At 39.8% G+C, this 24,350-nt stretch overlaps 2 protein-coding genes across 2 annotated transcripts in view; one reads left to right on the top strand and one right to left on the bottom strand.

Moving 5' to 3' along the window:
• The window catches only part of LOC145500477 (uncharacterized), a 227,602-nt gene that overhangs the window by 110,168 nt on the left and 93,084 nt on the right, over positions 1–24,350 (top strand). The window contains exon 13 of the mRNA XM_081480006.1: positions 15,012–15,083. Coding sequence (XP_081336132.1) covers positions 15,012–15,083 — 72 coding nt within the window. The remainder of the gene's footprint in view (positions 1–15,011; positions 15,084–24,350) is intronic.
• Positions 19,591–21,004, bottom strand: LOC145500478 (uncharacterized). Its single transcript, XM_081480008.1, has one exon. It carries the CDS (start codon positions 20,869–20,871, stop codon positions 19,600–19,602), a length of 1,272 nt encoding a protein of 423 aa, XP_081336134.1. The 5' UTR covers positions 20,872–21,004; the 3' UTR covers positions 19,591–19,599.

Raw genomic sequence — 24,350 nt, forward strand, 5'->3', positions numbered from 1 at the left:
CCTAATATCTCGGTGATGACCGTGAAAACTTAAGCAATTAAAAGAAAACTAAAGCTAAATAAAATAAATAGAAAGGTTACTCACTTCGGTCGGCACACGCACCAAACGTAGATAGATAATAGCTGAAGAGCCGAACAGCTGCTATTACGGTAGCGTCTACACTTAAACTGACCCTATTTCGTGGATAACTTACTATCATACCCTTGAAAAACGTGTTCGATAAAAGTAGCGGCTCATTTACATTTGTTAAAGGAAATACCGCCCTAGGGCAAGCTTGACAACCATGAAGATTATCACCACGCGATAATTTCGTGGCATAACATCAAACCTTAGAAAATTCTAGCATTAATTTACGACACTTCCCGTAAAGGAAATCACGCTTCAAAACAAACAAAGCTCTTTACCAATGTATACGTGTTTTTTGGTCATTACAGCGTAATCTTTCAGGCATGCTTTGACAAGGACCGCCATAGTTATAACCGTCAAAAGAGATGAAGGGTAGCGGATTTAACCTCCCTTATAGGCCTTAGACTTTCTTTTTCTCGACTATTCTGCGAGTGGAGTCTTGTCAACTCATTTATACTCATCAGAGTCATCACTTGCACGTTTTATGCTACGCTCCACTTTTTACAACGCGTTACTTTTTATGTTACGGGCAACTTCTTATGGAAGTAAGTTGGGTTGTCTTTATTGACAAGTTGACAAAATTTTTCTTGGTTAGAGCGATCGTAAATATTCCCATACAAACTCTTATATTGTCGCCATGACCGCTTTTACGTAAGATGATCATCTCACCGCCAGAGCTAGCGCCGCCTGTGCATCTAACTAAAGAAGATCAAGGTATTTGATATTGCTCCAGAGGACAAGGCGGTTGAAACTCTTTTAATAATGACGTATAACATTACAAAATAATAAAATAAAAGTTAACTTTATTATTTAGCCGTTACAATATTACTGGTATTACGCTATGTACCCTTAAACACGATATTGTTGCTATATCGATCATTCTTTTAAATTCTAATTGCTCAATTCATTTACATCATTCCAACGCCTACCCTTGACCGTATTTCTTACTTTTTACTCCTTCCAGCCCTGTTAAAGCTGCTAACTAAGGTAAAAAAAAAAAAAAAAAACTCCTCCCTCCGCCCCGTCCCTTATTTCCAGCCAACTTCAAGCATGACTATTGCCTGCATTGACTTCGGTATGTTAAAAAAAAATAATAATAATTAAAAAATGTTCGATGTTGTTGTTTAAAGTGGTCAATGGATACGGGATATATAGGCCATGAATTAAAAGGTTATGGGTTACTCAAACACCTCCCCCACTAAATCAATCAATCAATTTATTAAAGTCATTGCGTGGGATTGAGGTTGCCCTCAGTATCCGAGCCAGAGGCTCATGTATAAAACGCATGCCTAAAATAAAAGAGATAAATTTAAATAAGTAATAACAAAGTAATAAAAAAGATACATACATGGAATTGTTAACACTTATCAAGTTATCCAACTACCCAACAAGCTAGATAATAGTTATTTAGTTATAAATATAAATGGATCTAACCTAAAACGGGGCAGATTTTTTTTTATGTACAAATTTTGTGCGAGTGCGCAAATATCCCTATGCTGTAAACCTATACAAGTATCTGCCGAGAATCGAGAACATCAGCGTTTAGCCACGCTTCGGCTCACGTACGTGTCAAGCTTTGACATAGTCTTGATACACACAGTGCAAGGTATAAAAGGATGCTTCCAGCAGGATATTTCATCGGATCCTTTCATGCTCTGCAGACCACTCGTTTGCCTGTTAAGTAGCTCAAGCAAAATAAAAACAAACAAGCAAAAAACAGGCAGCAGTAGCAAAAACAACAAACGTACTCAAATTCGGTTGAGCGACGACGATAACGTAGCTATATCAGGTCAGTGACTTGATAACACGCGGTGTCAGGAGAGTAGACATTGCTTCTGATTGGCTGATGGCGAATTTGACTGCGGTAGATCATCAAATCGACGAAAGACGAATAAAAAGCGGCCTGAATTTTGAAAAAAATGAGTTCCAAAGGGTCTTTTAGCAGCACTGTACCGTTACCATAGCAACCGTAAGGACATTGCAAACACCCTTAAAAATGTTTACTGTAATAGCTTGATTCAGATGACAAAACATTGCTCTTCTGATAGGGACAACAGTGTTTTAATCTTTTTTCATTGGACACGTATTGTTAACCACGAAAAACCCTTTCGAGCCTCCATAAAGGCAATATTGTAACAGGACCCAGGCCCTGACAAGTCCCATTTCGCCTACATAATTAAAAAGGAAAAAATAAGGCAATAATAACGAAGTATATTTTATTCTGTTATGAAATTACCCTGCTAAAATGTTTTTCTGCCAATTCTAATCAATGTTGGGCCAAACTGGACAGCGGTTCCATTTTATGATGTCATCCGCTAAAAAAACCCCTAAAACTCCTCATTTTAACGCGTTTTTTCACCGTTTGAACAACCTAGTTTGAAGATAAAGTTCTCAACCATAAAAATCATTTCTAAGACCATTGCTTCTTTTTTCATTTGTACAAAATTTGTTCAAAATTTGAACGATTTTAACACCTACCGCGAGATGATCAATTCAGTCATATTAGTATAGCCTGCAAACAGGCTCCTAGCGAGGGCGGAAAAAAAATTTGGCGAGCGAAAGCGTGATTTCGCGAGCGAGGCGAGTGGGAGTCGGAGCGTGAATCCGCGAGCGAAGCACTCCCTCGTCACCAGACCGTTCTCGGCTCGTCCCGCTCGCCCTAGACTACACTCGGCTAGCTCGCTCTAAAACCAACCGGGAGCCTGTTCGCAGGCTAGCTATCATATTAGTATCGGGTGGAACAGCCATAGATAAGGAAACTTTGTATGTTCTAATCTGAACTATAGCTGTTTATTACTGTTCAAAATGTATTTTATTATAATCGAAAGTTTTGTATTTTCGGGCTTATCACGTAATCGTTGTACGAACAACCTGTCCGTGTTGAAATCGAGCTTTTTTATATCAGAGTATATATTTCGTTTTGTGGTTGGAATTACAGGCGGTTCTATCAAGTTCTAAAAGGCAAATCTGAGTTCTGGGAGATGTAACACGGATACAGTAGAAGGAAATCATTGTCACTAATCAAGCCTATTTCGTATGAAAGTAGAATAATCTCTGGTTTCCCTGAAAGTAGGCATTTTGTAAAGACACGTTGAGACTGCACATACCGTTGCCGTACAGCAAAATCTTAATCATTTGAGTTTGGCGGGTAAAACACCGTTGTCAGCCTAGTCCCTCATGGCCAAAGTAGCCTAGTAGCACCTCGCCGTAACGTATCTTAAAGTCCCTACAAGCTCAGTGGCTGCGGAACAAAATAAAAAAAAAAATATGGAGCAGGAGGGAAATAGAACACAGGATTTGAAAAAATATGCTCGAGACGGTACAGCCAAACCGGATCGTCATATGTGAAAATGCTCGACAGGTTTAGGGCTGCAAATTTTCGTGTTCCTTTACAAAACCTGTTAACATGTTTACTTTGAAGACAGAGTGCTAATCGAGCCCCCTTGTCTGCTTTCCCTGCGGCACCCTTCTAGGCAGGTTATCTGCAAATACGTAAACAGTTATAACATGAGAGTCTGTATGAGGTTAACCGTTAGCCGAAAAACGGCCAAAAATTAAGCCGTTAGGCGTAGAAACTGGAAAAAACTAACCGTTCACCGAAAAAAAAAATGTTCACGATAAAGTATACACAACATGAAATCTAGATGGTTTTCCCACGCCACGTCACGCTTCGATGACGCTTTCTGAACTCGGGTAGAGGGACTGTGCATTTTTGCATCTAAAGGCGGGCTTTATTTTATTTCATGTTAGCAATCTCTTATAAAGAGTCGCTTCAAAAAAGAACAGGGGACAGGGACGATTGACATTCACCGGAACTTACTCATTTATTCATGCGTCCAAACATTTTAAAAGAAATTCGTTGAAATTCATAACCTTCTATTGTTAATAATTAACTCAAGCTTAAGGTCTGTTGATGTTTACTCCTGTAAAATAAGACATGCAATAAAGATAAAGTGAAATTGTGGCTAACTGTTATGGCATCTGAATATTAAAGAACAGTAATCGTAATCGCTAGTAACTTAAAACTATTTGCCGTTATTCCTTTGTTTGTTACAGAGGAGCTGTACTGTGGAACTGTTTTTCAGAATATTTTAATGATTCTTGTAATTTTAAACAATCTTATTCAAAGGCAAAATCTAGTCCGATATTTAGGGGAATCAGATTTGCGATAAAGTAAGTTAATTTCTTGTATTTCATTTATTTTATCAGTAGGTAATTAGATAATTAGATAATTAATTAGATACACGACCCCTCAAGTATGTAGTGCTTAAACGATAATTGAGTTTTAAATAAAGGATTTTACTTTACTTTACTTTAACAAAGGCAAAAGGCCAGGCAGTGAAATATTGTCTACCTACCACCGTGATGTTGGGCCAAAATGTATTACATTTAGGATCAAATGTTGTTACACTTAGAACCTTTATTACATTTAGCGCCAAATTGTATTACACTTAGGACCTTTATGACATTAAGATCATTTATTACATTTGAGACCCCAACAAGCCTCAATTCGAAAGGTTACAGGAAGCATTTGAGAGTTATGACAGGTCAATCGAGGGTGGAAATTTATAATAGTAACACTGAACTTTTATTATTTCATTTAAGAAATAAAAGGACAAGGAAACGTGTTTAATTTTCAAACTTATGTTTGACTCACTTCAAAGTCTGGCCTCCCATAGATTGTAAATCAGGTTATCGTAAAACTTTGCATATCCATGTGAGTTTGCAATTAGTGTTTTCTGGTTCTGATCTAAACAATATACACTAAAATTTGAAAATAGTCCTATTCCATAACAGCTGTAACAAGCAAACACCCAGTTCCCCGACTTCTCTTTCCACATAACTGGCCAGGATAATGGTGGACGGAGGGTGGTTGATAGAACCCGCATATGATTATGAATATGATTATGATTATGTTGCTCTGTTGTGTTCCGCTATATGTTTTTTGGGAAGGGGAGGGGTGGTAAGAGTTCTGAAAGAGTATCATACGATTCAAAGGTAAATTAGATTATGAGCTCGGGATTTCTATCGCTTGAGTGCGTAGACGCAGTCAACTATTACACATAGAAATCGGTAGCGAATAATTTAATTATTTTAAATCTACTAGTTGCCCAAAACTGACTCCTCTTTACACACACTTCGAAACTCAAAGAAAAGACTGGCATTTTTTAGCAGCTGCAAACTGCTAGGCTTCTTACTATCTACAAAAGAATAGATAGTGAGTAATGTAGCCAGTTAGAGAACGGCATTCATGATAGAACGTTAGTAGATCTATACGAAAACTCGATAGAAACAAAGAGAAATGAAAACAATAGAGAAATGACTTGTTTACTTCGATTTTCAAAATGTTCATTCTCTTTTCTTATGCCATCATTTTCTCAACAGCTCGTGGTAGTTTTGTGTTTCTGTTGTGCTTTTCATGATAACTTTCGACTTATCCACCACACGCTCAGTTTGTTGTCAACTTCTGTCGTCAATAAGACACATAGATTACGCCGTCAAGGGCGGAACTTAAAGGAAATACTGGCTGAAAAGTTCCAAAGTATGCCTAATGGTTTTCTATAACTGATTCTGGGGTTTTATTTTGATTTCTCTGTAAGTGTGTTTGGTTTTGAAATCAACAAGGCATCCCCATGTTTACTTTATGGTAATTTATGACATCATCGCGCGGTCAGAGATCTCAATAGCGAGTCTACAGGAGACTTCCCTTTGGAACTGAACATATTCATCTGAAAGGTGAATTATAAACGATTAGAAGCTCTTTAATATCTCTAGACTCACACAACGCTGTATTTCAAAACGTCCAACCACACAGTGACGTCATGATTTCCCATCAGTCTTTGCAAAAGTAAACATGGCGACATGTGGAAAATTTGAAATCCTGAAATAGCTGAAAGGAAAAGCCCAGCATTTAAAACAGGCAAAGAATTATCGACCTCAAATCGCTGATACAAGTATTGTCTGTAGTCTAGTATTTTTTTCCTCGGATTGACTTCGGTTAGAATTCGAGTAGCTGTTGATCGGGTTGAGTCACTGTTGGTATACCGCATATCTCGGTCAGCCACCAGACGTTCTGTCCTCAGACGTGTTAAATTGACCCTCTCCCGGTCGGAAAACGGTACTGTTACCCTTCTTTCTTCTCGTTGTTATCATTTAGTTAAACCTTAGGTAAAACCACTATTCAAGTAGTTTTGCTATTTATAGCGGATGTTAACATACCCCACAGGAAGTCTGACTATTCTAACTGCCCATGCAGTTTTCCCAGGGTAATTTGCCCCAGGGTGATTAAGAGCGAACATATATGACTGACAAGGAATTCACCCGTAAAATTAGTGTGTGATAGTATAAAAGAAGTGAGACTTCTTCTTTTTGAGTCGTTTGCGCTCGAAATTCGATCACCCAGGAACATGTGTTCTTTTCGGGCGCTAGAGCTTTCCACTCGATCAAAAATTCTGGTTTGGATTTTCGGAAATTCCAGCAACAAATAGGCCAGTATTTTCCGGAATATCCTAAAGTGTTCAAGTGGAATAGAAGAGAAAAGAGGACTGAATCACCGTTAAATATAATAGGAACATTAAGTGCAGTAAAAATGTAATGTAAATATGTTATAGCAACCGTTAATGTAATACAAATTAACGCTAAATGCAATAACAATCGTAAATGTAAAAACATGTCCTACCGAAATATAAGAAAAATCAGCAATTTTGAATGTAACAACTAACCACACCGTAAATAGAATTTCAGTCATACAATTCAATGTTAACTGTAATTATAACGCTTTATTTTATCGCGATATGATATGACTGTACTGATCACGTCACGGATGATTATTCAAGCTTCAGAATTCTCTGAAAACCTTACAACAAATGTCTGTACCATTGTCACCGTTTCGAAACTTTCTTAATTTTTGGCTGAATAGAAAGCGCCCTCCGGCTTTCGCTCCTTTTCGTTTGCTCACGTGTGTGATTTCAAACTTTGTTCTGCGTCGTTGTCCGGTCCATCTAGCAAGATAGCCTCGTCACACCGCATATCCGGTGGTTCCTTTTCTCGTCTGGTGTTTTCAACATACCGCTTGAATTCCTATTTTAGTTTTTTTCCTGCGAGGCAGATTTGTTTTTGTCGTCAGTCAGGTTTCCTGCATTCACTTCAGCCGTTGTCTCGCGCTGTTCTACCCACATATTCATCATTTTTGACTCCGCTGGGCTTAATTCTGGTCGGGCTTTTTTTTTTTAGTGACACTGCTTTGTCTTTGCTCGAGTTTCCAACAATTGTTTTTCCTGTTCTTCTAAAACCCCTTTACCTTGGGCGGGTTTTTTGTAAAGGCGTGTAGGTCTTAGTTGTATTTCCGATAAGATTATTTTGCTCCGGTTAGGTTTTTTTCCAACACCACTACGTCTCTCACGTGTTTTAGGCTACTTTTTCCTCTTTTGTCAGTACAAGCAGTTTTAGTGTTTGGCGAGAGTCCAGATGGGGGGATCACAAATTTCAAGCAAAGTCTAAGGTAACTTAGACAATTTCTCTTCTTTGGAGCAACGTCTTAGCTTTGTTTGTTTTTCCGAGTAATACTTAATACAGAAATACTCTGTGTTTAAATTTTTGAAAGTGTATGTGTGAAATTATTTGAGTTGGTTTGCCCTTTTTTTTACGCATTTTATCCCCTGGTCTTGTCTTCAAGGATCTCTGCTGAGGCACCACACCATAATTGTAGTGTCTATTGGCTCGCACAGAACACGCTTCAAAGTAGTGGAAGACACTTAAAACAATCGTGTTATATGTCTCAGATGTAACAATGATGAAACAAAATGGTTGACAGTCTTTACTCTAACGAATACGTTTGTCAAAGACCTCCCTTTGTACGAAAGCCGGGGAGAGTCTTTATAGGTCTCTCTTAGCAGAGGCTTATTTTCTTTTAAAAAATTTACTCGCATTGGAAAGCTTCTCTGATCTGTCGGTTTGAAGTACGCACAAGTGTCGAGAATAGATTCATTCGTAAATATTTCCCCCTCGTACACATGTATCCAAGAAAGTTTCTGTATCTGTAATTTTAGCCGTGAATCGAATTTTTTGGTCCGGGGATTGTTATTTGATAGGTCTATAAACTTGTTTATTTCTTCGCTGATTATGTTGCACGGAGAAAAGATGTCATCGATATATCTTTTGCAAGTGAGCGGCGATGAAAACGTTGGTAAAAAAAAAAAAAAAAAAACTGCCTTTTTTTCCATTGCGGCATTCTGTGTTTGAAGTTAATTTTAACGTTAAAATGGAAAGAGATTTCTTTTAAGATAAGCCTAAGCATACCCCTGAGAGAGAGTGTGGGTATAGGGGGTCTGTTTTGGTGGAATGTTTCATATGTTTTGCATACAGAAGAGAGAGGTTTTTAAAAAACGTTCTAGTTAGAGCTTAGCTTTTCAAGTCAAAGTTTTCCTATTTTGACCAGAAGTGCGTTTGGCGTGTCAACCATTTGTATAAATCTGAAGGTGATGACCCAAGCCACACCGATCTAAGTATCACCTGTGTAAACCTCCAAACTTGCTTGCTTCGTTTTGGACCTTTTGGGAAATGTTCAAATTACTGGAAAAATGACTTTCCCATTCTTAATCAGAGTGATTCGTGAGTAATGGGCAGTTAGCCTGTTTCTAAGTTTCCCCACCTCGTTCGTTCCACAACGCGCATCGTTCGTAAACTCGCTGGCGCGCTATAGTGAGAAGCCAGATAACAGCGCTGAAGTGCGAAACTCAAACAGTATTGCCTGCTCGCAGGCAAATGGAAAGAATGGATGGTTTACAAAACTCACCGGAAGTCTAATAGTGAATGAACTTCTGCAACCTAAAAGGATCCGGAGTGGAGGGGTGGTGTGAGATATCGTCGGACCGTTACCACTCCCCAAAAGTCGACGTAGAGGTCGACTCGGCTTATGATTCGTCTTAAGCGAAACGCGTATGCAGAAAAAAAAGCTATCGAATGATGGAAAGAAAACGAAAAGAACCCATGCTATGTATGTCTTCCTCTTTCTATCGGTATGCGCAAAAATTTAAGTATATACGATTTTTTTGGAAATGCGTATGTTTATATGTCGAGACAAGAAAAACTCCGCATATAGTCCATCAGCTGACGGAATTTTATGGCTTACTTAGGAGGAACAAACGAAACTTTTATATTTTTAATCTTTGACTATTAAGCATCATAAAAATATGTGATAGCAAGAATAGAACGGTAGCTTTCACTTTGTAAATCAAGTTTTTAGTTTTGCCACTAATACCCTTCTCGTGCCTCCATCTTGGATTTTTGGGGCAGGCACAAAAGTTAATGTGAACAAATCGCGTTTCAAATGCAAATATTAAACGTAATTTAACTACAAACATGATTTCTTTTTTTTCTAGTGCTTGAATTATAACTACAGAAGGCATATGTGAAGTCACAACGCCTGTTTGCACTTACTGCTACCTATAACAATTGCAAAATAAAAAGATTGTGATGAACGATTCTCAATTTTTTTTGAGAAAAAAAAAGCGTGGATAAATTATATGTATGAATTACAAGTTTGTTGAATGAATCCCTCAAACCATTTGCCCGTTTCCTGCCTCAAACCCCGGTTCCCAAATATGTGGTCTCACAAAATTAATGAAAGTGCGAAGGTGTTGCCTCTGCACCATGATCTGATCGATCGCGGACAAATGCATTATATGCGGTTGCTCGGGTTCTAAGCTAGCCCACTATAGATATATTGTCTCACAGATATTTCTTTAAAGAAACACAGTCAGGTTTGGGACCGCGCTGACTTGGACACTAGTTTTCTCACCTTGAACAAAGTTCACCTCAACCTGAAATCAAAGTACATCTAGAAATTCGCTTCAGTCTGCGCAGTGTTTTGCTTGATTTTCAATCGTTTATAGCCCACGTAGCTTGGCGCTTTTTAAGGAATTTGAGCGCGCTAAGAAAGCGGCGAAGCCGCAAGGAGCCTGGGAGAGAAACAACTGAGAAACCGCCTCCACGGATGACCGGCATTTTTTGTTAGTCCAGTACGTTGGCGTACTGGTCTTTCCCAGTGGATCAGGAGGCTAACCCATCAATCAAAATTTTCGCTAGTCTCCCATGGGACAGCTCCAAGGAACAACACTAATTAAAACGCAGATCTTTGGCGTGAAAACAGAAAATAATCGAGAAAACGTTGTTGAAAGCGTTACCGCGGCTGAATATTCATCGCGAATATCGCGAAATTGTTAACTGCCAAACACGAGCAAGAAACAGCTGTAAACAATTTGTCTTATGGGAGATATATGCCGTTTTCCCAACAGGCTTTGGCCAAAGGATGGCTTTTACCGTGTTTTACTGTTTGCGCTCACCAGACAAGAATTTTCGTCTACGAGCAGTGCACGAGAACCAGTATCGTTGTTATTTCACTGTCAAAGATCATCATCGACGACTAAACTTCAGAAATGTTATCGCTGAACTTCACAGTAAAAGAATTGTCGCCTGATGGTTAATGTCCTTTTGTTGTTTGGAGACTTCGATCGCGGCTTGCTTCACTTTCTGCTGGCTCGATTAGATGAAGTTATGAAGTTCCAAAGAGTTTCTTATTTTACGTTCACAGGCATGGCACACACGATCAGATGATGTGTCTGATCTTTCTATTTCTAGACCAATTTCAGATTCCTGACAAGCTGTTATTTTGAAATCCTTCACGCTTAGACACCTTGAAAAGGTTTTGAATGGAAATGTTTAAATTCTCCTATTAAATTTGATCTTGAGCGGACAACAAGAAAGTCTACAATTATCGTTTACACTTCTCTCGATTCCTTCCTTGACAGGCCGTGCCCCTCGTCGCCATCGAGCAAACACCGCATCGCCATAGCATCGTAGAGCATCGGACAGTTTTGTTTTGATAGACTCTATAGGATCACAGTGACTTTTCCCTGCCAAATTGGCGGGAAGTTCTTTATTACAATCTATGCTCTGATCAGCTGTGTTAATACAGATTCACAAAACCTGTCATTGGGTTGTCAAAAGTAATGCGGGGGGGGGGGGGGGGTGGGCAATAAAAAAATGCGGGTAATCCAGGCAGGCGGTTCCTCGCGGCTTCGCCGCTTTGTTAGTCTGCGAACGCAGACGTATTTCCAGACTACCGCTTTGTGCGATCGCGCTTAAACTCCTTAAAAAATTGCTTAAACCGCCAAGCTACGCAGGCTAATCGTTTACTGAGAGACTTGTTTTTGAGTGTGCTTTTGCTCATCCTATGATATTTTTTATCATATTTGGTTAAAAGCGGTATGGATCGCGTCTCTGTGATATGTAAATTAGCTATGAAATGGCGTCTAATGCGCATCTGCACCAACTGACTGTGTCCTCTTGATCCTTCTGGACGAAAGAAAGCTGGTAAGACCATCTAGAACATTACTAATTGCGACTGCTGGACAGGAGGAGGCTACATTGAGTTTACCTTTAATTTGCCGCGACTCAGATGTTAACGATACAAGACGTGGTGCGTATTGGAAGCTTCTTTCACAAACCTACATCCACGAGGAGCTGGGACTAGCAAGCATTAAAGAAGACACCAAAGCTGTACAAAAGCTGGTGGATCTGCTTGAAAATGTATTCAACAGTCCATGGAAACAATAGGCAGTGTTCACAGGCGTGTTCACGAGTATCCAAGTGACAACAGGAGTAAGGGATGACTTACTGCAGGGCAAGAGCAACGGAAAGAAGGCAGCAAATGACTTTGCAACGAACCGTTTTTCATCCAATCCTACTTTATATTACTTTGATACACTGAAGAAAGCCACGGTGAAGTCTATTAGGATTTGAAGGCGTAAGGCTCACAACAGGGATCTAGTATTTCCTTTTCGTATGGATCATGATGTATCCCTCTGATGGCACTTCTCGTACAGTTTCGTCAGATTGACTGGAATTTTGTCTTCGCCTATCCTCTTACTCGGGTATTAGTCCACTTCGTTGGTCTTCTGCCGATCCCTATGAACATCCGCGAAAAACAAGCAAAGCCAATTCTCCCGACGTGGTAGCTCAGGTAGCAGGCGCCTAGACGTAGGGTTCAACGTGTATCACAAGGTATCGATCAAGAATATCGAAAGATCGAGAAGAGTGACTACCTCTGACGGTGCACAATACAGCAATACACTTCCTGCCTATACTGCTAAGCCATGGCACAAGCTTCTCAGTATCACTGCAAACATGCCTGACATTGGCAATTCCCCCATGTCACAGCGGAAGAAAGAATCATTCAAATGCAGGCTTAGTAACCGAATCATGTACGTGACAATTACAAAGATCAGTGCTGGAGACTACAAGCAGCCACGTGTGAACAAGTTCCAGGGATACGGTATAATCACGAAGAGGCTGATACGCGTATGGTTCTCTTGCCGTACTCGTCACGTGGAAAGCACGTGCATCATCCACTCTTTCTGCTGCTTTCTGCTCATAGCCGAAACCTTGGAAAGTGCTGCGTGAAGAAGAGGCAAAGACCAGAATAATGAAATTTATTTAGTTATCAACTGCTTGAAGAAGCAACTTGACCACGGCATTAACAAGCCCATAAAAGCCCTAATTGACGTACACACAATCAGAGGCCATGAAACCATCCCTGTCTTCTTTGGTATGGGGTAATATATATCAGGTCAGCCTCTCTAGAGCATGCAGTGAAATTTAGGTCCAAGATATGACGAGAATTGGGGAGGTCGACAGTATCTGAAGAGATACGGAGGCACTTGTGTGTCACTTGTGACAGCTGTACAGGAAGAGGCGCCAGAGTGTGGATGAGCTGCGCTGGTAGATTCACTGCGCTAGAGGAGGAGAAGCCTAGCCAGAGGCTATGCCGCCATGTGAGTGATCTCTATGACTTCGTGTTGCAAGAGCAAATTATCAGTAGCAATCTGGAGAGATGTCGACACGGAGAAGACAGTTGAAAATACGACGCTAGTAGCGCAGTATTTTTGAACATTTTTGAGGCGGTTGGAAACTTGGTCTTGAGTGTTTGATATATCTTCTTATTCGAGACTAATTTTAAATGGCTACAGAAAAATAAAATCGTACAATTATCTGCTAATTAAGATCAGATATCCAACAGCTTCATGGTCTTGAGTTATCGTGTTTAAACTTGATGAATTGTGAGTGAGTTTCAGAAGTTTTAGCTCCAAAATGTTAGTGAGAGCAGCGAAGAACGACATTATACAATCCTGGCGTTTCTTTAGTAAAACAAGCTCTAGACTAAAGTGTATGTATCTACTCTGATTTATGCTATATTGGTTCATGGCGTATCATGTTTCTAGAACAGTACAAAAAGGCATTTTTCTAATGGTATGATGTGGAGCACCTTATTGGTAATTTAGTTTTTTTCAGATATTTGAAATAGAGGTTGAATACACAAATTAGAAAACAAAATGGTGTCACTGTAACGTAATTTATGACGTCATCATAGCTCGAATTACCTTAGGTAATACAGAAATAATGTCTAAGATACAATTTTTTTCCAAATATATGTCTAGGTCAAAAAATAGCATTATTAATATTTTCTTTAGAAATCCAAGATAGCGACTAAACGCACGGTATTAGGGGCAAATTAAAATTTTGATTTACAAAGTGAGAACTACCGTTCTATCTTTGCTATCATACATATCTATGATACTTAACACTGAGTCAGAGATTAAGAATATAAAAGTTTCGTTTGTTCCCCTTAAGTGAGCCATACAACTTCGTCAGCTGATGGACTTTTATAAAAGGCCTTCAAGACCGAAAATATATATAGTAAAGATCCAACTAGATTGTGACGCCTTAAATCAGTTGTCGATTAGAATGCTGCGCGAAGGATAAGTAAAATGATTTCTTCTTTCTCAAAATGGGTTGCAAAAGATAGCGTAATCGCTTATTCGCCATTCGTAAAAGCGTGTTGCGTTCAAGATATACAATGTATCTGTGTGTTTACGCATACATATCAAATATACTCGTTTATTATTTCACTATACTTCGCAATCTCACCATATAATTTCAATATGAGCCCATAATGCACGGCTTACATACGGTCGAACTCGATGACTCAAACCTTGATTTATTTGACGGGAAACGTGTTTGGTGTGAGTCAAACAAGTGGTAATCTAATGATTTCCTTTGTGTTGTTTTTCGTCTTTTGCACGCGCCTTATGCGATCGGTACGATTTTCCGATGATCCAGAATGTATTTTAAAAAGTCGACATACTTGAAAAGGACATTATAATAGAATAATTAGTCCCTTCGTCAAATAATGCATGCATATATTTTGCTCAAAAAATACTGCTCAACTTACAGTATCCAGGCGTATTGTTTGTTAAAACAACAAATAAGGAGTACATTTTTTCCTCAAATCTCCTCAACATTCCCCGAAATATCGGATCCTAGAATTTGATTGGCTTTTTTACGCCGGCAGTTTTCGACGATTGGGACCCCAAATTACGAACGCTCAGATCCAAATTGAGCTTGCTATGGTTCACTTTTAACTATGTAGGCTATGTAAACGTAAAAAAATGAAATAAAATAAATAAGCTAAATGAAATAAAAGCGTTGTATATTCTTGTCATTTCCTCGATCTTACTCTGATCTAAACTAAGTCTGCTAAGATCTGGAGGAATGTTCTTTCTAACATAGTGATAAACAACCAACACACCTAAAAACACATCAAAACTATTTGCCAGTTAGATGGTGGGACTGAACTTGGTGCAGAGTATAACACGGTTGGAACACTGTTAAACAACAGCGTATAATTTAAATAAATAGTTTAATATCAGTTAACTTTACTACTCATGATCAGTAATAATATTTCAGTGTGTACTGTTAAGCTCCATATTGATGCTACATTTTTTTTTGGTTTTTTGTTTTTGTTTTTGTTTCTCTATCTATCTCAGAGACCTACAAGGAAACAATATTCAGAATTTAACAGAAAATGTTTTCTCCGGTATACCGCACTTGGAGTACCTGTAAGTATATCGATCAATGTACATGTTTTAAGTATTAATTCTTGAATTTAATTCACATAGTTTCAACTCCTACTCCTACCTTTTCCAAACTCGGAAAAGTGAAGCTTTAGTAAGGTCTCGATATCTGTTAGGTAAATGGATCGACGCCTTAAATACTAAATAGGCCAACTGAGATATCTTTAAATTCTAAAGGGACGCCAAACCTAGGCTTATTGTAAGTAAACATAGCAAAAAACCGAATTTTGGGGTTGAGGTGAGATCACTCTTTCTTTTAATTAATCAATTGTTTGCTGAGTAATCAATAGTTTGTTGAGTACCCAAACTTAAAATATACAAAAATTTTTAACTCGAAATAAGACGTATTTTATACCCATTATTGAAAAATAGTATTTGTTTTGGGCAATTTGTGGCTGCGCCTAGTCACACGATCTTTAAATGCCGTGTATTGCCTAATTTCATATCGCGCGGGAGACTGCCACAAACGAATTTTTGCGGACTTTTTAAAATTCCTTATTCAAAATGGCTTCCGAAACAAAAGTTGAAGAAACGATTACTTCATTACGAGCCAGATTATTCCAGCAAAGTTACCTTTCTATGGCATAGAACAGTTGCTTTACTACATATCAAAATTTTCACAGAGAACGAAGGAACAGCTACTGAAAGTTTCAGCCCAGTAGAGGAAATTGTCTTTTCAAAACTTTGAAAAAATCCTATGGGGGGTGGCATCCACCCCCTCCCTCCCACCGTGTACGTCCGAAGGATAAGACATGCATGATATGAGTACAGTGATTTAATGTCAAATGGAAATGGCTAATGAGAACCTTATTGTTGAGCTGCCTCTTTGGGACCGATCGGGGCAAACAACATGTTTACAATATGGGCAAAAACCTTGTAAACACAACCAAGAATGTCACATCTGCTTTTTGGTCAACATGTCAGTATAGAACAGTCCCTCACTCTACCTATGTAATTCTCATTATCAAGTGAGTGGTCTCTATGGTTTCGCATTGCAAGAGCAAATTATCAGTAGCAATCTGGAGAGATGTCGACACGGAGAAGACAGTTGAAAATACGACGCTGGTAGCGGAGTATTTTTGAAAAATTTTGAGGTGGTTGGAAACTTGGTCTTGACTGTTTGATATATATTCTTAATCGAGACTAATTTTAAATGGAAACAGAAAAATAAAGTCGTAAAAATATCTGTTAATTAAGATCAGATATCCAACAGCTTCATGGTCTTGAGTTATCGTGTTTAAACTTGATGAATTGTGATTTTGTTTGAGAAATTATAGCCCAAAATGTAAGTGAGAGCAGCGAAGAACGACATTATACAATCCTGGCGTTTCTTTAGTAAAACAAGCTCTAGACTAAAGTGTATGTATCTACTCTAATTTATGCTATATTGGTTCATGGCATATAATGTTTATAAAACAGTACAAAAAGGTATTTTTCTAATGGTATGATGTGGAGCACCTTAATGGTGTTGTAAGATAGCTTTAGATAAGGCTCAAATACTCAACGCAACGTTAAACACTGTCAACACAATGTCCGACATAAGCCAACTCACATGTTCGCGAGATGTGGGGCGGCCCACGAAAACGTAAGGGACTCCACAGAGGGGTACCCACAAGTTAATATTACAACATCTCCCCTCTAACAGGATTCAATGAGTCTCTGGAACTTTTTAACTTGTCGCCCGGATCTGGTTGTAATAGGTGATTGTTCTGCATTTCTTGGTCCTTCTGCTGATTCCATTGGTTCTGGTGCTGAGTCCTTTATAGAAGGTGATGATGGACATATTGGAGAGTCAGCACACTGGGGACTTGAAGGAGGATCATGCAGCCGTGGTCTCATTGGATGATCATTTGGGACTGAGATTATCTGCCTTCGATTTCTTCTATAGACACACCCTCGTTCATCCTGTACCAAGTATGATCGTGGCAACACTTCTGCTGCACGCCATTCTCTATCTCTATTTGGCCGAATTCGCACCTTGTCCCCAGCTTCAAGTGGAGACAGATCTCTACTCTGTTTGTTGTAATTCTTCTTAGAGACAAATTGACGTAGCCGCAGCGCTTTCACTACTCTATCAGGATCCACTGCCTGCGGTAATAAGAGACGTCGATGGGCTGGTATCATTGTGCGTGTGCGCCGACTCATCAGCAGCTGTGCAGGTGACACGCCGATATCTTCAAATGGAGTGTTGCGGTACATCAACAGCCCTTCAAAAGGGTCTTTTTGGTCAGCTGCAGCCTTCTTCAAAATGCGCTTTGCTGTCTGCACTGCTCTCTCCGCTGCCCCATTTGATTGGGGGTACTCTGGAGAGCTCGTTGTGTGGCAAAAACCCCAATCTTCAGCAAATTGCTTGAACTCATGAGTGCTGTCGAATGGATTCCTGGTATTGCTGTATAGGGAACCATTATCGCTCACAACCTTATCCGGGACTCCAAGCCTTGCAAATATTTTCTTCAGGTTGTTAATGACACAGGTGGCAGTGCTCTGACACAGTAATTCAATTTCAAAGTATTTTGAATAGAAGTCAGTGACCAACAAGTATGTTTGGCCTCCATTTTCAAACAAGTCAGTCCCGACTACCTGCCAAGGTAATCCAGGGATGTCATGTGGATGCAATGACTCTCTTTGTTGTCGGTTGCGGAAGGCATTACAAATTGAACAGGAGCTGACTTTGTCTTTGATCTGGGCTGTCATTGAGGGCCAGAATACGTAATCTCTGGCAAAGCTAAGGCTCTTACTTTCTCCCATATGAGCTCCATCGATTTCATCCAGCACCTCAGCCCTCAGTGGTCTTGGGACGACTATTCGGTCTGATTTAAACAGCAATCCATCCTCCACACTCAGCTCTTCCTTAAAACTCCAGTACTCTCTAGCAAGCTCGTCAACCTGTTCTTTCTCAGACGGCCACCCTTTCAAGACATACTCCATCACTACTCTCGAGGTTTCGTCAATGCTGGAGGTCTCCTTAAATCTCTTCAGTGTGCTGCTTTCAAATCCGAGCTCCTCAATAAGATTGATTCCAATTACATCTTCTGGTTCACTGACTGGCTCCGTATCACTGAGAGGTGCTCTGCTAAGACAGTCTCAGATGACTTGCTGTTTTCCAGGGATATATCGCACATCAAGATCATACTTGGTAAGTTTCAATAGCATCCTTTGTAGCCTGGGGGGAGCATCATTCAGAGACTTGCGGAAGATAGACTCTAAGGGTTTGTGATCTGTCTCTACAATTACTCTGCGCCCATATACATAGGTGTGAAATTTCTGTGCGCCCCAGACGATTGCAAGCAGCTCTCTCTCGATGTTTGCATACCTTTTCTCACAGTTAGTTGGTGTTTTGGATCCGAATGCAACCGGCTTGCCGTCCTGTAGGATCACTGCATCAAGGCCTTTACTACTTGCATCTACATTTAGCACTGTTTCCTTGCTGTTGTCAAAATAAGCTAGTGCAGGTGCACTCGTGATGACTGATTTCAGATTGTCGAAGGCCTCTTGTTGTGGCTTTTCCCAAACAAATGCTGCATCTTTTTGGGTAAGTTACGATATGGGTTCTTGTATGTCAGCCTTGTGCTTGATGAATTTGTCCAGGTAATTCACAGTTCCTAGTATGCGAAGTACACCTTCTTTGTCTTCTGGGGGTGGCATCTCATTAATGGCTCTGATCTTCTCCGGATCTGGTTTCAAACCTTCAGATGAGAACAGGTGTCCAACATAACTTATTTCTGGTGCTCTAAGCTTCACCTTTTTAGGGTTGATTTTCAATCCTACCTCCCTGCTCTTGTCAAGTACTCTTCTCAATTTGGCATCAACTTCAAGCTGATCTTTACCATGTATCAGGAAATCATCCACTATGATTTCAACAGGAACCCCTTCAAACAGTCTGTCCATCTCCCTTTGGTAGATTTCAGGGGTTGGTGAGATACCAAAAGGGAGTCTTGTAAATTGGTATCGTGTGTGTTAAAAGTCAAGAGCTTGGAACTCTCCTCATCTACGGGGAGTTGCCAGTATCCACTGCATGCATCAAGTGATGTGAAACTCTTTGCACCTGAAAGTCGGTTTGCAACTTCTTCTACGGTAACCATTGGGTAATGGGGTCTTTTCAGGGCCTTGTTAAGATCTCTTGGGTCAATACAAATTCTGACATCATCCTTTGACATTGGAGTGTCCTTTCTTTTATCCTTCACCTTTCTTTTGTCAATAACTAGCATTGATGAGACCCACGACGTAGGCTCATCCTCTTTCACGATAATACCATCTTCTTCCATCTCTTTGAGTTTCTCTCGTGCTGGCTCCAGCATAGCAACTGGAATTTTCCTGGGAGGGTGAACAACTGGGGGTACTGAAGCATCAACTTCCAGATGTACTTTGTTTGGAAGTGTGCCGGGTTGGTCACTGAAACAATCTGGGTACTCCCTCAATATTGGGTCCTTCTGGCAGATGGTCTGGTCTCCACGTGCTCTTGGCGTATCCGGCATGGCTGGATTAGGTACTGGTGTATCTATCAGTTGGAGATTCTAAACTGAAGGACTTCTAAATCCAAGCAGGCATCACATCCCAATAAGGGTGTAAAGTTCCCGTCAACAACAAGGTACAACAGGTTCATTTGACGATTCTTGTATTGAGTTTGAAGGCGTACACAGCCTCTTGGATGAATGGGCTTAGTTGCAAGCCAGCCTTTCAAGGCTTGCTGAATCTTTTGGAGAGGTTTTTTGGAGATTTTCTTATACAGATGAAAGGGTATGACGGTAGCCTCTGCACCTGTGTCTGCTTTTACTTCAACATTCTGCCCTTCAATCTTAAGAGTGATAAGGCTCTTTGTTGATTTCCTGGAATCGGAAACACTGTCCAGTTCAATAGATCCAAAATAGGTGTGTACCTCCTTATTCATATTCTGAGTGTCTAGGTCTGGTGGACTTTCTTGTTGCACTAAATCAACTTTCGAACCTTCTTTTACATTCCCTGGGCACACTTGGGCAAAATGACTTTCTTTCTTACACTTTAAGCACTGTTTTCTAAATGCTGGACAACGAGATGGTCGAATAAATGGGTGCTTGTAACCACAAAACTTACAAGAACGAGCAGCTGTCTTGTCAGCTTCTTTTGACTTTCTAACAGGCTGAATTCCTAATGAATGTTCAGTTCCAGCACTCGCTTGAATGTTGAACTTGAACTTTTGTAATTCTGAGGCTTCAAAGGTACGACAATAATCATGAACCTTCTGTAGGGTTAGATCAGGTTTCTTTAGCCGTTCCCCTCTCAGCTCATCAGATAATACACCTCCCACAATTCGATCTCTTATTAGCGAATCTCGCAGTTCGCCGAATTCACATGTTAGCGACAACCGTTTCAGTTCGCTGACAAAGTTATCAACTCGCTCTCCCTCTTTCTGGTTACGCTTATTAAACACTAACCTCTCATAAATGACATTCCTTGCTCCCTCACAGAGTGCCTTAAATTTGCTGCAAACATCCGCATAACATTCTTTGTCTTCTCCAACATTGTAAACAAAACGACTATATTCTTCAATCGCTTCGGGTCCAGCACAGTGAAGTAACATGTTTACCTTCAATTTGCCCGGTTTGTCATCTTTGCTTTTCGCCACAAGATAAATTTCAAACTGCATTAAAAACTTTCTCCAGTTGTCCGCTGCGTTTGCATCGAGCACCAAAGGACCTGGAGTTCTCGTATCTCGCTCAGCCATCCCGGTTTGTAACTCAGCCAAGCCCTGATAAACTCCTTGCAATCTCTGAAAGGTTTTCACTTCTGACACCATGTTGTAAGATAGCTTTAGATAAGGCTCAAATACTCAACGCAACGTTAAACACTGTCAACACAATGTCCGACATAAGCCAACTCACATGTTCGCGAGATGTGGGGCGGCCCACGAAAACGTAAGGGACTCCACAGAGGGGTACTCACAAGTTAATATTACAACAAATGGTAATTTAGTTTTTTTCAGATATTTGAAATAGAGGTTGAATACACAAATTAGAAAACAAAATGGTGTCACTGTTACGTAATTTATGACGCCATCATAGCTCGAATTACCTTAGGTAATACAGAAATAATGTCTAAGATACAATTTTTTTCCAAATATATGTCTAGGTCAAAAAATAGCATTATTAATGTTTTCGTTAGAAATCCAAGATAGCGACTAAACGCAGGGTATTAGGGGCAAATTGAAATTTCGATTTAAAAAGTGAGAGCTACCGTTCTATCCTTGCTATCATACATATCTACATATAATACATATAATACTGAGTCAGAGATTAAGAATATAAAAGTTTCGTTTGTTCCCCTTAAGTGAGCCATACAACTTCGTCAGCTGATGGACTTTTATAAAAGGCCTTCAAGACCTGGCTTCCGAAACAAAAGTTGAAGAAACGATTACTTCATTACGAGCCAGATTACTCCAGCTAATTTACCTTTCTATGGCATAGAACAGTTGCTTTACTACATATCAAAATTTTCACGGAGAACGAAGGAACAGCTACTGAAAGTTTCAGCCCAGTAGAGTAAATCGTCTTTTCAAAACTTTGAAAAAACCTTATGGGGGGGGGGGGGGGTGGGTGGCATCCACCCTCTCTTTCCCGCCTTGTACGTCCGAAGGTTAAGACATGCATGATATGAGTACAGTGATTAAATTTCAAATGGGAATGGCTAATGAGAACATTGTTCTTGAGCTGCCTCTTTGGGACCGATCGGGGCAAACAACATGTTTACAATATGGGCAAAAACCTTGTAAACACGACTAAGAATGTCACATCTGCTTTTTGGCCAACATGCCAGTATAGAACAGTCCGTCATTCTACCTATGTAATTCTCATTATAAATTCCTAGAGTTGCCACATCAAAGTTTCTGCTCATGTCACTCTCCTCATACTGGGCATCACAGTTGAGTAGTGGGCGATTGTGTACAGGTCACTTTGAGTGACAGAGATTCTCAATTTCAAATCCCTTGTCGGTCAAAACTGTGGTGCCTTTTTCCTTTATCATGTCAAGAACACCACAGTGTGAAATTAAATCACTATTAATTCGTAACCGACCCTGGGTATGTATCAATACACATGACCAAGCTACCATATGGTGTGATCCATATGCCAGTTTTGCCACTGTCATGGTTCTTTAAAGAACTAAGTGTTGCACCGCGGATGTCATAATTCTCTTAGGAAGAGATCCAGTTTTCAGTACAATCACCCAGAAGTCAGAAGTACAGTATCCTGAAAATCTGAAGCCCATAAATCCCCTGGTAATAATGAGGACACCTCTCCAGGTAAAGGGCTGAGGTCTATTGCATCGAAAACAGTACAAGAAAAAAAAACTAAAAACAAAAAACAACTGCCCAGGCACTAAAAATTCTGGACTGAGTAGAGTCACTTGTATTTGTCATAAATCCCAATATTCCTAGATGGAGGGTGTGTTGTATATTTTTAGAAAGCACATTAGTTCTGTCCCCTTTGTTCCCTTTCTTTGTCCATTTTCATAATCAGGATAGACAACTGCAGAAATGGAGGGCAGGACACACACAAAAAGACAGTCAAAGTCATTTGTCATTTAATGATAATCCAACCATGTACAGAACTTGTTGTGGATACAATTTCAAACAAGCATAGGAGAATGAAGACTTTTGGTTGCTGTGGCCAAATTGTCTGAGTTGTTTGGCATAGGCTTCTTTCTCCGCTTTAAGTGAATTCAATTCATCATGTAAACATTTTATTTACCAGTTCTGTTTTCACTTTCAGTTTCTCTTTTAGATCCTCAATTTCTTCTCTTAACACTTCACATTCAGAGGGGTTATCTTTCGTTTTATAAACTAGTCTTCTCCTTTTTACTTTCTCATTTAGCTGCATTGTAAGAGCACGTTTGGCCGACTCCATTTTTCCACTTGGTGTTGTTTTCGTAGTAATTTTCTTTTCAAGATAACTGTTACTGCATGGCAAATCTGGAAGTTCATTTATATCCCTTCTTGGTGTATTAGTCCAGTGGGCAGAACAAATGAGATCTCGTTTGAAATGCACGCCTTTATTCAGAATTTTACTGTGTGCATGGCGTTTCTCTGGACAATTAGCGACTTCACTGAAACGGTAGTAAGTCAACTTACTATTTGCTCTCAACGAATTCATACTAAGTGTTGCATCACAGTTCCAGTGCTCGACTCCACACGTGGTAAATTTTATAGTCGACAGGTCTTCGATATCTTTTCTGCTTCCTGCTGCCCAGTGTTTTGAGCAAATGACATGGCCATTAAAATTAACTTCATGTTTTGCTTGGCCAAGAACATACAAATAAGCATCGACAACCTCTTTTCTTTCTGAGGCTAGTTTTGTTAACGTATAGTATTCACCACCGCTTTTCCAGGAACTCTTACAATATCTCCTTGAACACTATCACTGCCAAAAACGGTAACTCTTTACTTTCTACGATGTGCTTAATTCGTCTACCACAGCGGACGCCATTGTCATTTTGTCCGAACAAATCCGTTAGTGCCAGTCTCCCGGGCGACAGGAAATTAGGCAATGTGTACGACGTATAAAACAGTCATTATACGTCTCAGACGTATAATACGTCCAGGTAGTAAAACAGTCGAACTAAACGTGAATAAACTGTGTAAAAGACATGGCTCCGCACGTTTTTAGTGCAATTCGTCGCTGTTCTTACTTGTTTAGCTGAAGAGAAGTTCGTGTTCTCGTGGATGGTCTGCAGAGTCAGGTAAAATATTACTTCACCCATACAATGCTTTGTTGCACATTTGTTTCGCAAATGTGTCGCAATGGAGTTTGCTAAGTTTCATTTCTGCACGGATCGGTAATTTTGTACGGTCCAGCCAGTACGGTCACTCTCACAAAAGGTCAACACGTGAGCTTTATGGACTTTCATGCCTCTCGTACCTAGCTATAGCTAAAATTAGTTGGACGTGTAACACCTGCTAGGTAAATACGGCCATTTGCCATCTGCTTAATAACGATGTGCAACAAAGTACCTTATAAATCCAAGTGGAAATAAGCATGTATTAGTCATTAAGATGGTAACTATCAAGGCCACAATTAGTTGCTGCCATCTTAGAAATACCACTAGCATTGGCATGCGGGCTTCATTGATTTTCGAACGCCGTATCGACATGTAGACGATAAACACAAATGCTGACGGTCCTTTGCATAAAGACAAAAATGATTCTCTTCTCTTCTAAAACGCGTGATCATCAAAAATTAAAGATCCTGTAACACATGCTAGGGTCGAATTGTTAATGATTAT

The sequence above is a fragment of the Orbicella franksi genome, chromosome 10, assembly GCF_964199315.1.
Source record: "Orbicella franksi chromosome 10, jaOrbFran1.1, whole genome shotgun sequence".
Lineage (NCBI taxonomy): Eukaryota > Metazoa > Cnidaria > Anthozoa > Scleractinia > Merulinidae > Orbicella > Orbicella franksi.

Excerpts from the sequence above, each read along its gene's own strand:
- LOC145500478 (XM_081480008.1), bottom strand. The coding sequence starts at position 20,871 with ATGGTGTCAGAAGTGAAAACCTTTCAGAGATTGCAAGGAGTTTATCAG.